We start from the raw sequence: 15108 nt of genomic DNA on the forward strand, positions 1-15108 counted from the left end.
AGAAGCCCCAGGGCCGCCCGCAGGGCCCCCAGCAGGCGGGGCCTGGGTTCTGGCTTACCGCATCCTTTTGGGGCACTCAGGGCCACCCCTCAGGGGAGGCAAAGGGCCCAGAGACACCCCCTCCCCAGCTGAGAGAGTGGAGTAAGGCAGGTGAGCCTAGGACAGCAGTTTATTATTAACTGTGATCTGGAGCAGGGGGCGGGTCCTGCCAGCCCGAGGCCCTGATGCGGGTCCTGGGGGGGGAGGTGGGGGCAGAGCGCAAGCAGGGAGAAAGAAGGAAGCTAATTCTGCTCTTTAGGGGTCACAGCCAACAGGCAAGAGAGTTGGGGGGGCTGGGTCAGCACCCACCTTGCCGCCCATGGAGCCTCCCTGGACAGCTTTTGCATAGTGACCAGACAACTGGCCTTGGCCAGACCAAGGCCGCAAGTTGGGGAGAGGCCCAGCCACAGCCCCAGGGCTCCAGGAAGGGGACTGCAGAATGAACAAGTTGGTGGGCCCTGGGGAGTGAGCTGAGGGACCCCTGGGGCCCCCCCAGGGCCCAACTAGAGGGCTGAGGCCGGAGAGGGACAGGGCAGAGCGGCAGGAGCCTCCCCCTGCAGCCGGCAGGGCCAGGTGCAGGGCCAGGTGCGTCAGAGTCATCCTCAAGAGTCCGCAGAGAAAAGACGCAAAACAAAGTGAGAAAGAGGTCGTTGTAGAAAACCCGCTCAGTCTGTGATAAAGAATGTCGGATGCGGGGGTGGAAAGTGCCAAAGTCCTTTATGCACCAGCTCGGGGCCAAGGGACAGGTCTCTGGCCACCCAGCACTGGGGCCTGCATGGCCAGCCACATGGCCTTGGGACGCCTGCGTCCAGCCAGGGTTGAGGCCCCAGGCCACAGCCCACCCCCCAGCACCCAAGAAGCCCAGCCTGGACGCCGGTCACTAAGTGAGGTACATGGGTTGATTCCCTGGATGGGCCGCCCCTTCAGCCCTCACAAGGCGCTGGTGGCCAGCCACCAGCCATAGGGCCTAGCGGAGGGGCTCTGGGGGTGTAGGAGGGACCCAACTAGCAGGTCAGTGTTCTACGGCAGTAAAGGTAGGGGCACGAGGTGACACAGGCCCTGAAGGCAGAGAGGAACATGAAGTGACACAGGTCCTAGGATGGACGGAGGGGCACAAAGTGACACAGGCCCCCGGGGGGGAGGGGCATCTGAGGGGCAGAAGGTGACACCGGGCCTTCAGAGCAGTTTGTGACATGAGCAACCCAGGTGCCCGAGAAAGGGTCACCTGAAGACGCAGGGTCCCCAGGTGCGGTGATGGGCACCAGGTGGCACAGCACCTCCCAAGGGGAAACGTGGGCTTCTTAAGACTCAGTGTTGGGGTGTCCCCCGCCCGAGGGGCTGGGACCGCTCCGAGGAGGGCAGAGCAGGCAGCCGGGCTCCAGGGCTGCCCAGGCACTGGGGCTCTCAGGAAATGATCCTGCGGCCACCACGGGCGGAGCGGGCGGCAGCGGGCGGTCCCGGGTCGCCCCGCCCTAGCTCTCCTCCAGGTGGAGGCTGATGAACTCCTGGATGCACCTGCGGTACTGGAGCTCCGTGGGGCTGCTCCCCGCCAGGGGGCCCGGCTGGCCCGGGGGCGCCTCGGCCTCTCGCATCTCCTCGGCCATGCGCGCCAGACGGAGCCTGGGGGAGGCGCCGGATGAGCCGCGCCCCCACCCCCCCGCCCCGCCGGGTTCCCCCCCCCCCCGGCCCCGCCCCAGGCCCCGCCCGCGCTCACAGCGTGACGATGTCGGCGTTGGCCTCCTGGATCGCGATGCTCAGCGGGTCCTGCTGCTCGTGGTCCAAGGCATGCTGGTCAGCTCCCCGCTTCAAGAACAGGCAGACCTGACTGGAGGGGGGCGGGGATAAGTCGGGGCTGGCCCGGGGCAGGCCAAGGCGACGCCCTGGCCCGGCCCCCACCGCGGGCAGGAGGGGCGACGGAGACTCACCCCGTGCGTCCCAGGAGTGTGGCGTGGTGCAGGGGCGCCCGGCCCCGGCTGTCTCTTTGGTTCACGTCTGCTCCGTTTTGCAGAAGGAATTCACAGACAATCAAGGAGCCCTGGGGACCGAGGACAGTTCAGACTCAGCTGGGAAATGGCCCTTTGCTGGCTTCCAGGAGGGTACCAGGGGTCCCCGTGTTGGCGCCATACGAAAGAGAGCTCGGAAGATGCACCTGTGTCCCATGCAGCACCCCACCACCCCGACCCCCGCTCACCCCTAACACAGCCTGCACCAGCGGCGTCTTGCCCTCGTCCTCCGCGTCCGCCCAGTTGACCTCTGCCCCGTGCGCCAGCGCCGTGGCCAGTGCGGGGAGGTCTCGAGTGCGCGCAGCACGGTGTGCCAGAAGCCCCGGGTGCAGCTCACGCACGTCTGCCAGGCCCCAGGCCTCAGCCTCTCCGTCCGCCTCACCGCTGGACTCCTCGGACTCTGCACCCTCTAAGGGGAGGGGTTAGGTCATGAGCTGCCACAAGACGGAGCCCGGAGCCAGGTTGTGGGAGGGCGGGGCCGGGCAGCGGCGGAGGCGGGGAGGTGTGCACCCACCCTCCTCCGTGACGCTGTCCACCACGGAGCCTGCGCCAAAGGCCAGCACGTCCGAGCTGCCATCAGAGCTGCCTCCTAGGCCACTGTCGCTGCTCAGACCTGCGGGGTCCAGGGACAGATGGGGGGGCCTTAGAGTCCCTGACTCCACCCAGAGCCCTGTGGAAAGGCGAGAGCTCACATCCATCCTCCAGGGATGGCCCCAGGGATGCGATCAGCCCCCAGGAGCGGAGGGGAGCCCTGCCTAGGACGCAGGTAGGGGGAGAAAACAGCTCCAAGGAGCCAGAGGAGCTCACAGCAGAGCACAGCCCCAGGGGAAGCCCTGCTGTGGGAGGCCAGCCCCAGCAGGACTGAGGGGGGGAAACAACCCTGAGTGGGGGCCTTCCACTGAGTCTGTGGCAAGTGCATGTGGCCAGCCCAGGAAGCAGCTTCGAGGTCTTCACCGGGAGGCTCCGGGGACACCTCCGGCCCACCCCTCCCCCACGACATCCAGTGAAATCTCTGATGGTTTCCCCAGGGCTGCCCCAGAAGCAGGAATGGTGAGGCATCGCCCTCTGCTGCCGGAGGCCATCCAGTCACCGCCCCAGCCCTGTCAGTTCTTGGCCTGGGTCCATGCCTTCTGCCCACCCTGCCCAGAAAGGCTCTTGGGGTAGCCTGGACCACTGGGTACCCATAAATCATTAGCAGGAACCCCTCAGTCAGGAGCTCTGCTTGTAGCATTTGGATCCCAGCTCCAAGAGGAGCTGGCAGAGATGCACAATTGTGTCCCACATTCGGTCTCCAACACAGCTGTCGGCTCCCAGCATACAGGCGCACGTGCGCACGCGCACACACACACACACACACACGTGCGCACGGGGCCCTCAGTGCACACGGACACATCCACCTGCATGTATGCCTGTATGCACATTCAGCCACAGACTCCCTTTACACCCACACGCACTCACATACATGCTCTCACTCCAGTGTGCAAACCACACACGCAACTCGCACATACACTGTTGCAGATCACTGCCTCAGCCTCCAGCTCTGGCTGAGTAACCCCAGACCCTCCAGATACTATCTCAGCCTTAGCCCTGCTTGACCCCAAGTTCTCCCCAGCACCAACCCAGTCCTCGCTGCAAGGGACACCTGTCCCCCACTCTGCAAGCGAGTGGCTGTGGCTGTCCACATTCACCCACCTTCCGGGGAGCCGCACCCGGTCCCTGCTCTGCTGCCCCCATGGAGCCAAGGGGACGGGGCCGCAGGGGCCAAGGGCCCTCACAGCACTTACTACGTGGACCGGCTGCAGCAGCCCCTGCATCGAAGTAGGAGAAGAGGGAGTCCAGCTCATCTGGGCAGAAGAGAGAATCCCGCCGAAACTTGCGCTCCACAGCACCTGAGGCCGGGAGATGGGTAAACTGAGGCACGAGGCAAAGTAGGGTGCCCGAGTCCCGCTGGGAGCCTCTGCTCCCCCTGCCCTACTCCACCTTGATTCTCCTGGGGCCTGAGGCTTGGCTGCTCATGCCCCCACCGGAGCCTGCTTTCCACCCCTGCACGGCTGTGCGAGCTGAGGCTACAGCCTGCGGGTACCTGAGGACAGGGCAGCCACGGAGGGCAGGACAGGCTCCAGGCGGACCTTGCGGCGTGCAGCGGGGGCTCGGGGTGAGCTGTGGTGGCGGTGGCACTTCTGCACCCGCCAGGGCCGAGGCGCCTCCCGGGCTGGCGCTGAGGGCACCTTCCGCAGGAACTTCTTTTCTACGTACTTGTCCTTGATCCAGGCTTCCTTGTCCTGCCTGGACCAGGGGCGCGCATGAGGCCGAACGCGTGCGCGGGGGCTCCCTCGGCCCCATCTCCACGGCCCCCCCGCCTCACCTGGAGCTGCTGGCTGTGGGCTTCCTGCTGCCCGGCCCCTCGCACTGAGCCTCGTAGATCTGGTTCACAGTGCTGTTTCCAAGCTCACACATCAGCTAGAGGAGACGCGGTGTGCAGGCGTCAGCCAGGGCTCACAGGCCAGCCCCCAACCCCCACCAGCTCGCAGACCGGGCTCAGGGAGCGTGGCAGCCTGGATGGCCTCATACACACCTTCAGCAGCTCCGGCTCCCATGAGTCCAGAGTCAAGGACCGTACCTTGGAGCAGTGGACACCCAGGCTCCTGGACAGGGAGGAGGCAGGGGTGAGGCAGGGTGTGGCTCCACCCCCACCTCCACCTGTGCCCCGCCCCCCAGCAGGCCCACCTGTGGATGCCTGAGCACTCGATGCAGAGCAGCACACCCAGGTTGATGCTGGCCCAGCGGGGGTCAGGCTGGCCGCAGTCCCCACACTGGCCATTGCCAGCGACGTTCTGCACGCGCTGCAGCAGGCTCTCCCCCTTGACACCGCGCTCCCGAGAGTCCGTAGCGGAGTCGATGCTGCTCGTGGAGGGAGACGCCGTGCGGTCCAGCCTCTGGGGGTGCGTGAGGGGCCGCTCAGCCCTCAGAAGCTCCGGCCTCCCTCCCCAGCCCCAGCCAGAGGTGCCAGCTCAGGGGAGGACAGCGGAAGCCTCAGCCTATGTGCCGTGGGCGTGTGCACACCCACACTCCCGATGCTCACGCCGCCCATACCCGGAGCCCCGCTCCTGTCCCACATATGGGGGCCGGCTCCCTGCCGCACGCCCCCACGCTTACACACGGGGAGGGCGCTCAGGGGCCCCCACCTCACTGTAGCAGCTGTCGGGGCTCTCCCGGTAGGCAGATGCAATGCTGGCTTGCACAGCCCGGACCCAGGCCTGCCGCAGCTTCTCGGAGTCAGCCTGCAGCATGCAGCTCCTGGGGGCAGGGGACCGTCAGGCCCCGCGGGCAAGGGCTCCATCCCCCTCCTGCCCCAGGGTGTGCCTCCATCTCCTTACTTGGTGGGTGACACGACCTCAAAGCAGAACCGGCGCTCGATGTCCTCGCAAGGCTTCACGGAGCACAGACGCAGGTCATCCACCACCACCGTCAGTGCGTCCTGTGGGCAGCCGCACCATGGCCCTTGTGCCCTGCCCCCGCCGCGCACTTACCGCTTCACTCTACGGACACAGACTGAGACCCAAGTAGTCTCTGTGCCCTGACTGTTGAGGCGCTGTGTCCTCAGCCCACCCCAGGGTCCCAGCGGGGAGGGGCCGGCCGCCACTGACCCAGCCCCAGCAGCCCTGCAGCGCACCTTGACCTTCTTCTGGTAGACCAGCTGGCTGTTCTGGATGGAGAACCAGCGCCTGGGTGGGGGCATGGGCCAGGAGTGGGTCAGGCAGGGCCAGCCCCGAGTCTGCCCCACAGACCCCCTGAGAGGGCTCCTCCCTCACCGGTTCCATGTCTTGAAGGCATTGCTCGCCCTCTTGAAGAGGTAGCCCTCCATCACCACACCACTGGGCGCATCCACGTCAAACTCCACTTTGGGCTCATCATAGGAGAAGTCCTGGGGGCGGTCGGGGCCTCCGGTGAGTATCCACCCCTGCTTGTGAGGACACTGTCGCCTGGCCAGGCTCCCCTGAGCCAGCGCTGAGGTGAGGCGCTGCTGTCCACAGCCTCTTCCTGACCCCAGCAGAGACGGTTGCCCTGAAACCCCACGGGGGGGGGGGCAAACACCTCACACTACAGCTGGGGGCCCCCAGAGCTCCATCCCCCACCCCCACCCCCAGCCCTGTAGGGACAGCAGCTCTGGGACCAGGAAGGAAGCTGCCTGCCCCCACCCTTCGTCCCCCGTTCAGGCTGCCAGCTGGGCCTGTTCCAGCCGGCCCCACAGAGCCCCATTCACAGGGCGGGAGGAGACACTGAGTGTTGTCCTGTGTGTCCGGCGGTAGGAGAGGAGCCTCAGCCACCTGCTCCCCTGGCTGAACGGGGGCAGAAAGGGACAGCTGCTGCCCTTCCCGTCCCCCCAGGGGGATGCGGTCCGGCTCAGCCCAAGTCCTGCCCGTGCCAGCCACCGCGGACAGCGCAGAGCTCGCAGGTGCTGGGGACGCTGAGGCCGGGAGGTGTCCTTGGTGCTGAAGCTCCCAGGGGTGGGGGAGGGCAGAGGCCCGCCCTGCCCGGGCCTCCTCTTCCCTCACTCCCCACCCTGGGCAGGAGCCCACTCACCTGCAGCAGCGTCTGAGAGGGCCGGGAGCAGGGGGGTGCGGAGAGGGCCGGGAGCAGGGGGGTGCGGAGAGGGAGAGAGAGCCCGTGAGTGACTGCCCCCTCCCACCCCGCCGCCAGGCTCCCAGGGATCTGGACATAGCCACTCCCAACTGCAGCCCACTTCTACCCTGGGGCTGTCTGGGTAGGCATCCATCCGCTATTGAGGTCTCCAGGCCACTCCTAGTCTCCCTCTGTCCCCCAGGGCGGACCTCTAAGGGACTGTCCCAGGGCTGTCCCTTCTGCTAGGCTATGTTGAGGCTCCTAAGGATGGAGACCTCTCCCTCTGGGTGCACATTTCAAAGAGAAGCAGTGTCAGCCCCCACAGAGTGGGCGGCCTAGAGAGGGAATAAGGGGGTAGTGGTCCCTTGCCCACCCCCCACCCCCCGCTCATGCAGGGAGGTCAGGGGCTGCAGGGCCTCACCCGCTGCTGGATGGCCGCGTGCTTCCGCTCCATGTCCCGCTTTTCCACGGCTGAGTCGATCACCAGCTGGTCTAGCTGTGGGGGAGGGGACCCAGGGGGCCCGGTGAGCACTCTGCCTCCAAGACCCCCGGGGCCCCACCACAGCCTGCAGGCTCACCTCGGCCGCCAGCTTCTTCATGTAGGGGTCCAGCTGGTGCAGCAGGCTATAGCCTTGCTGGAAGAAGCTGTACTGAGCGTGCATGAAGGACAGCATCTGGGGTGGGGGGGCACGGGGGAGCAGCCCTCAGTAACCACGACCAGAGGCCCGCCTGGTGTACTCGCATCCCATACACCTCACAGGCCTGTCCTTATGGCCAAGGCCCCCTCCTCCCCGCCCCCTCACCAATCACTTACAGAATCCAAGATTTCAAACTTCTTCTTGGCCTGGAGGACGTTGATCTGCAAGGGGTCAGTGGACAGGTGAAGGGTGTCGGAGCTGACGTAGCTTGTGACCTGTTCCTTACCATGGTGTCCTCTCAGGCTGTGTGTGGTCCCCTGAGACCTGCAGCTCATCTCCAGCTCCCTGCCCTTGGGCCAGCCTCACCCTTTCAAGGTCACAGCGTCCTTCCCCTAGTTAGGACTTCGGTTCCTCCCATGAGTAAAGACAGAAGTTCTTACACCTGTTCCTAGGCTGCCCAAGCCCCGGTCAGCAAGATCTTCAAGGCCTCCGCCTACGCCTGTGGCCTGCACCCACCCCCACTGCTGTGCCTCTGCCTGGGCACCCCTCATGACCATGCTCCTTCCCGAGAGCTGGCATCTGAGGTTTTCTGGAGCCAGAGGGGCTGCTCTGAACGCCCGCTCTGTCTGCAGAAACACGGGAGGAGCTTCCCACCCACTCCAGGCCTCACTACTCCTTGCCCGGTGGCTGACCTGGAGCACGTAATCCAGGGCCAGGTGACGGAAGCACTTCCGGGTGAGGGTCAAGGCACCTGTGGCCTCCTCTACCTCATGGGGACGGTGCCGTGGGGCCTGGGCATTCCTCACAAGGGACAGTTCCATGTCCTCTCGAACTTTGTCAAACTGCTTCTTGGTCTCCTTGAACTTCCGCACGTCCCTGGGGACCAGCAGGTGTCAGGTCGGGGTCTTGGGAGGGGTGCGTGTTGTGTCTCCACCTTCCCTAGGGCTCTGTCCCAGCCGCCCCTCCCCCAGCCCTGGCTCACCCCCTTTTCTTTTCCCCTCCCCCCCTCCTCCTCTTCCCCTCCCCCCCTCTTCCTCCCCCTCCCCCCCTCTTCCTCCCCCTCCCTCTTCCACCTCTTTCCCTTCCTCTTCCTCCCCCTCTTCCTGCCCCTCTTCCTGCCCCCTACTTTTCTGCCTCCTCCATTGCCTGCTTCTCCCCCTTCCGTTCCCCCCTCCCCCCAGCCCCCCCTTCCCCCTGCCCTTCCCCACCTCACTCCCAGGATCCATCGGTCTAGGGAGACCCCCTGCCCCACCCTGGACCTGCACTCACACTCAGATTCAACTCAGCATCACTCAGGGTACCACAAACACCCCAACTGCACCCACGCTCAGACGTCCACCCAGCCCCCACCCCTTCCACCGCCACCCTAATTCCGTCTCTAGCCCACCCCAACCCTCACCCTTTGCCCGAGGCCCCCTGGCTACCCTGTGTGCTCCAGGCACTTTGCTTGCCCGCAGCCTGGTCCCACCTCCAAGCCTCTGTTCCTGCTAAGTCCTCCACCTAGAGTCTTGAGGCCCTGGGCCAAGGCCTCGCCTAGGCAGGCCCCAAGACCCTCCCAAATCAAGCATAGCTGTGTCTGCTTGCTACTCCATCACAGGCCTCACCACCAACCCCTCCCAGGGCCCGTAGAGGCCAGGCCTCCCTCGGGGGTCTGAGGGCCACTCACTCTTTGACAAAATTGTGGAGCTGCTGCCGCACAGACCTCTGGGCCTGGTCAAACAGGATCTGGGGGCCGAGGGAGGGAGGGAGGTGGTGTTAGGGTCTCCTCCTCCACAGCTCCAGGGGCCAAGCCCCTGTCCCTCCAAGTGAGGACGAGGGAAAGCCCCGCCGAGCCCTGCCTGGGCCCCAGCTGGTTGCCCCTATGGAGCCTCCCAGGGTCCAGGGGAGTGGGTGTGGCCCCAGGCCTGGGTTGGTGCCCAAAGGCCACAGCTGTGACCACCTGCCCATCTCTGCTACTGGCTCGCAGCCAGGCTAGAGATCAAAGCTCTCCCGGACGGGTCCCCCTCCAGCGGCACCACCCCATGCCGACTTAGACACGGCAAGCACACATAGGCCGCTGGGTGACACCCACCGCCCCCCCGGTCTTGGAGGCCACCTCAAGCATAGCCAGGCCTACAGGAGAAAGGATCGGGTCAGAGCCCAGAGCTCTCAAGGGTCTTGACCTAGGGAACAGGGGAGGGTGATTTTCAGGAGCTGGAAGGCATCCCTAAGCACAGATTTGGCCCAGAATCAGATGCCCCCATCACAGGAGGAGGGCTGGGCCCTAACTAGGAACAGACAGACAGACAGACTGGGGAGAATGAGCTATCCTGAGCTGGTTTATTTCTAAACTTCCCCTGCGGGGGTGGGGCTCCTTGTTTAGTCTGGGGTTCTGGTTCCCAAGCCAGGGTCTGACCACCCACATGGGCCTCAGGCCCTACTCTGTGTGTCCCTGCTAGGGGCCCTGAGGGGCTCGAGGTCACCCAGCCCCAGCCTGGGTCACAGTGAGGTTGGCAGTCATTCAGGGGCCCTGGGGTCAGCCAGGGAGGCACTTCTATGGCCTGGCCAGAACAACTGGGGGGTCCTGGATGTGCCTCTGAGTATCCCCCACCCGAAGATCCCACTGGCCTCAGACCAGGGCTCTGTTGCTCCCTGCTCCCACCCCCAGAATCCAAGTACCTCCCCTTTGTCTGGCCCTAACCTGGGACACCGCAGAGCCCCTCAGGGACACCCCCCACCCCCGGAGACTGGAGGAACAGGAACACGGCTTCCCAGCAGTGGCCAGCTCAGCTCCCCGTGAGCCAGCAGAGAGTCTTTCCAGGCTGGGCGGGGCCTGCGGGGAGCGGGTGGGGGGGCTGCCTGCGTTGGAAGCCAGAGGGACCTGCCCTTGGCAGGCCCCCCCACTGCGGCCAGGGCTTACCATGTGGTAGTTGACCATCTCCTGGAGGCTGTCTCCAAACCTCTGCAGGCATTCCTGGGGACGACGGGGGAGAGGAGACCCCAGCTCAGATGAGACAGCGGTGTTCCCAGGGGCAGCTGGCACCCTCCCCCCAGGTCTCGGAGCTACGCGCCCCCGTGGCCCAGTGCAAATGCCCAGGGCTCCCAGTCAAGCAGCTGCTAGCTTGTGCCCACCCATCCAGCGGTCAGAGCTCAGCTGCCCCCTCACCGAGATGACGGCGTCGCCCTGGCACTGCTGGGACAGGTCCCGAACGCCACTCAGGAAGAGCCTGTTGGTGGTGACGTAGGCCTTGCCGGCCTCGATCATGCCGCTGCACAGTTTGACCAGCTATGGGGGATGGAAGGGGCCACATTCGCGCTGCCTCCAGGGGCAACCCTCACCTCCTCTAAGAAGCCAGGCCACAGAGGTGGGAACCGCCGAGGGGCGGCCAGAATTCTGCTCAGGGCCCGTCTGTGCCTGAGGAGCCAGCCCTCTCTCTGACTCACTGTAGCTGGGAGCACAGTGAGGGGCTCCAGAGCAGAAGGCCAGAGCAGGGGAACCCAGGGCGGGAGCTGCGGGCTCAGGGATGCTGCCCCTCCTTTCTCCCTCTCCTCCTCCCCCAAGCCCGTCCCTGGGGAGCACCCTCAGCACCCCCTCGCCCCACAGATGGTGGGAGGGGCACACCAAGGCCGACCCCCACTTCATGGGAGACTCACGCAGGCAAGCAGCATGGGCGCCCTGGGGCAGGTACGGGGCAGGTACGGGAGGCCACAGTGGGAGAAAGAGGGACAGCCCCAGGCCGGTGCACCGCACGCAGAGGGGGCACGCCCTGTGCACACACGCACACACACTCTCGCACACACGTGTGTCTGTGCAGGGACGAGTCAGGGCCCGGCGCGGGGCGGAGAGGCACCCCGGGACCTTCACCTTGTCCAGTTTGCCCTCCATCTCCACCACGTCCGTCTCCACCTCGTCAATGGTAGCCCTGCAAGGGGAACGAGCTGGCTGCAGGCCCGGCCGCCAGAGCAGGGGCCCAGGCTCGGGTCAGGCGGGGGTTTCTGCGCCCTGTGCCCCTCGCCTCCTGGGGACAATGTGCGTGCGGTAGGAAGGGTCTGCTTAGCTTCCGGCTACCTGCTCCCGTCAGCCCGCCCGCGGTCCCGTGCTCCCCACACATGGAGGAAACGGAAGCTGGGAAAGGCAGACGCGCCCCTGGGCAGAGGGTGAGGCTGGACCCAGGCCCAGCTGACTCCAAAGCCACGCAGTGCCCACCACCACCCCAGGCAGGAAGGGGCCTGGCCAGTTGTAATGTCCCCATCCGGGGTCTGGCTGCTGTGGCCCCAGGGAGAAGTCAGACAAGCCCCCAGGGACAGAGGGAGGGCTGCCACTCGCTGGCCACTGCCTTTCTCCGAGGGCACCTCAGCCCCACCGTGGGCCCGCCAGGTGTCCTTGGGCACCCTGGGGCGGACCAGTCCCACAGCCCGTACGTAGCAGCCAGTGGCTCTCGCCAGTTCCGGCAGCAGCAGAACGGGTGCCCCCTGGCTCCTCCAACCTCAGAACACCAACCAGCACAGTCTGCCCAAAGGGAGCAGTGGGGCAAGCTTCAGGGGAGCCCCCTCCCACCGCAGCAGCCTGACAATGGGGCTGCCGCAGGGAGGAAAGAGTTAACGAATGACATCACCAGAGAAGCCACAGACGGGGAGAATCCCCGGAAGGCGAGGCAGATGGATCAGGCACGTGACCCCCCTCCCCTGTTCTGGGAACAGGAAATAGGGAAAGAGGGCCAGGATCCCAGCACCACCCACCCCACCGCCCCCCCCAACCCGATCAGCTGGGGAACTGGGCCCATCTGGCCTCCTGGGGATGTAGGACGACAGGGCACGAGGGCCAGGGATGACAGTGGGGGCCCAGGAGTGAGAGGCAGGCCTCCAGGGACAGGTCTTGGGTGGGGGCAGGGCAGAGGCAAGGCCATCCAGATACAGGGCCCTCACTGCCCCCATGGCCCGCAGGGGGGCGCTGCGTTCCAGGGGTTCCCGGGCCTGGGAACCCATTCAAGGTTCTGGTCAGGGACTGTCCCTCCCGGGAGGCGTACCGTTTTGCCGGCCCACAATTCGGAGCTGTTGGGAGGGAAGCAGGCAGCTCCAGCCAGGGACTGGACGTTCCCACCACTGTCCCCGACAGGACACAGGTTCGTTCCAGCAGGGCGAAGGGAACTCTGAGCTCCAGGGAAGGGACAGACCACCCCCCCAGGAGCAGACGCTGCAGGACCCCGGGCCACCCCAGCCCCCCTCAACCCAGCAGCTGCAGAGAGCTGCTGCACTCGGGCAAGGAGGGGGCCCCCCGACGAGGGTGGGGCCGCACCGGATGCTGATGAATGTGTTCACGGGGGCAAGGAGGGTATTCTGCAGAGAGCCAAGAACCCGCACCCCGTCGGGGGAGCCCCAGCCTCCAAGGATCCGAGGCCTCCTCTTCCGCCCTCCCTCCAGGATTTCTTCAGCAGCTTGGATGACCAGGAGGAGGGTGAGGCAGGCTTCCCCACCAAAGCCATGACTCAGCGCCTGAAGCCCCACCCAGGGGAGGGGGTGCCTCCCGGCCTGTCTGGAAGAGTCTGGACTCTCCCCCGTGCACCCCAGGGCTGTGGGGCTCTCACCAGGCCACAGGCATGTGGGCATGGTCCCTCTTCCCAGGGCTGGGGCCACCTGGCCCCACATCACTGAGCACAGCCTGCCCCCCAGCCCCACTGTGGGCTCTCTCAGGCCTGCCCCCAGGAAGTCCCAGGTTACCCTGCAGTGACAGGGTGAGGAGACAATGGGACCCCAGGAGAACCTCAAACTCCCGTTGAATCTCAGCCCAACCCCGAAACCCACACAGTGTGGCTTCTGTGGCCCAAGAGTCATTCAGATGAATCTCCTCAGCCCCCATCCCGGGCCCAGATGGGCACTTTTCTGGGGTAGCCCCTCCCGTCGAGGGAGCAAGGCAAAACACAGGCAGGCACTGCGCCCCCATGGGCCACAGACAGACCAGGCTAGTATAGGAGAGAAGGCCTGGAGGTGAGTGGGGTGCCAATGTCCCAATCCGACCACTCAGGAAGAAGGACCACGGGGCATCTGAGCAACGGGTCAAGGTGAGACCAGGGTGCGTCAGTCAGGACCAAGGCCACAGCTGAGGCCCCAGCTACACGTCCACCCCCACCCCTCCGGCCTGGATCCTGGAGGACAGTGGGCAGTGGTGCAAGCCCAGGATTGTGGATGCCGGAGTTGCTCACAACCCCGCCAATCAGTCAGCAACAGCAGATGGGACAATGCAGAGAATCGCCCCCAAACCCTCTGTGCTGGGGCCCCTCCCTGGGCCAACCTCTGGCCCCTCATCCCAAGCGTCCCCAAGCCTTTTCTCCCCTGTGTGATGGTTGTGCAAGGCAAGGGACACAGGGCTAAGGGCACCAATGCTGAGGCTCACCAGTGCACGCACACGCAGGTCTGCCGGCACACCCAAGACTCAGCAGGCACACACACGTATGAGCAAACACACATGTGCTCATGTGCAAGCAAAGGTACCTGGACGCAGTGACACAGGGTACACACAGACATGTGTGCCCACGAGCAAGACACACACAGGTGCAAGCACACGTAGGCCTAGTGCCGGGATACACGGGAACAGACTAACGTGTGCTGTGTGCCAAAGCTCATGTGTGCAGGGTAAACGCATAGCACCAGTAGGCACCCACGAGAGCGTTAGGGAGGGACAGGCACACATGCAGGCAGCAAGCGTATCAGCTGGTGGGGGGCAGCCCACCCACACACTCACGCCAGGGGTCTGCACCTCCAGGGCGGCCAGAGGAGCGGAGCTCCCACACATGCACCTGCCACACTGAAGGGGCTCCGGGTGCCCAGGAGTGAACATGCCTGCACTCCGGGGAAGGACCAAAGAGACCAAGCCGGTCCTGGGCACAGGGCAGAACCCCTACCCAAAACGCCCACCCCTCCAGGCCCCTAGGTCACCCCTGCCAAGCACCCCTCCCAGGCTGAAAACGTGGCTCCACTTGCCTGACCCCCGTGCACTTCTCCCCGGGACAGACGCTCCTCGCACCCAGACAGCCCCGGCCAGAGCAGGACTGCAGGGCCAGGGGGCTCTCAGCCCCGTGCAGGTGGCCGGCACGAAGGTGCAGACACAAAGCTGGGGCGGACACTCCCACGGAGACGTGTCTATGCCGGCGGACACCCCACCCCCACGCGAACAACCTCCGTGCGAGGTGACCAGCACAAGGGGCATCTTTTGTTCAAGGCCTTTGGGCCCCGGGCTGCGGGCTTTGTCCGAGGCGGGATCCTCCAGCTCCCATCACCAGCTCCCGCGCCCGCCACAAAGGCCGCAACGACACCCCCCTCTCTGCGCCCACCCACGGCGGCCCCGGGCGCCCCGAGGGGGTGGCGACCCCCGCCGACCACAAAGGGCCGCGCCGCCTCCGGGGGCGCACCTGAAGCGCGGCGAGTCCTTGATGCACTCCTCGAACTCCACCGTCATGGCTGCGGCGGCGCGCGGCGCTCACTGGCACGAGGACCGCGGCGCTCCGAGCAGCATCCCCGGCCGGCCCGCTCGTCCCGCAGCCGGCCCGCCCGCGCCGCGCTCGGCGCCCGCCCGCCCCGGATTGAGGCCGCCGCGCCGCCGCCCCGCCCCGCCTGTCACCGCCGGGGAATGTCGCCAAAGTCCGCCGCCCGCGCGCGCCGCCGGCTGTCACGGCCGGGGAGCGTCGCCAATGTTCACCGCCCGCTCGCGCCTCCCGCTGTCACGGCCAGGGAGCGTCGCCAAACGCCTCTGCCTGCGGCTCGGCCACGCCTGGCTCCGGCCGGGACGCCCCGTCGTCCCGCCCTTTAGTTCCCAGGCCACCGTGGGCTGG

The 15108-nt window shown here is 66.0% G+C and overlaps 1 protein-coding gene across 1 annotated transcript; it reads right to left on the reverse strand.

The window, feature by feature from the left end:
- Positions 1 to 151: 151 nt before the first annotated feature.
- On the reverse strand, positions 152 to 14871 carry ACAP3 (ArfGAP with coiled-coil, ankyrin repeat and PH domains 3). Its single transcript, XM_045063497.1, has 24 exons — positions 14689 to 14871; positions 11148 to 11205; positions 10449 to 10568; positions 10203 to 10256; positions 8970 to 9028; positions 7996 to 8179; positions 7480 to 7524; positions 7244 to 7339; positions 7087 to 7161; positions 6627 to 6638; positions 5855 to 5967; positions 5716 to 5767; positions 5420 to 5520; positions 5228 to 5339; positions 4770 to 4978; positions 4618 to 4687; positions 4408 to 4502; positions 4126 to 4328; positions 3827 to 3931; positions 2557 to 2655; positions 2231 to 2451; positions 1965 to 2074; positions 1754 to 1864; positions 152 to 1659 (listed from the first exon to the last, which is right to left on the reverse strand). The coding sequence occupies exons 1-24, from the start codon at positions 14733 to 14735 to the stop codon at positions 1512 to 1514; spliced, it is 2499 nt and encodes an 832-aa protein (XP_044919432.1). The 5' UTR covers positions 14736 to 14871; the 3' UTR covers positions 152 to 1511.
- Positions 14872 to 15108: the final 237 nt, after the last annotated feature.

Source organism: Mustela putorius, unplaced genomic scaffold (genome assembly GCF_011764305.1).
Source record: "Mustela putorius furo isolate JIRA1106 unplaced genomic scaffold, ASM1176430v1.1 tig00003853_pilon_pilon_pilon, whole genome shotgun sequence".
In the NCBI taxonomy this organism is placed as follows: domain Eukaryota; kingdom Metazoa; phylum Chordata; class Mammalia; order Carnivora; family Mustelidae; genus Mustela; species Mustela putorius.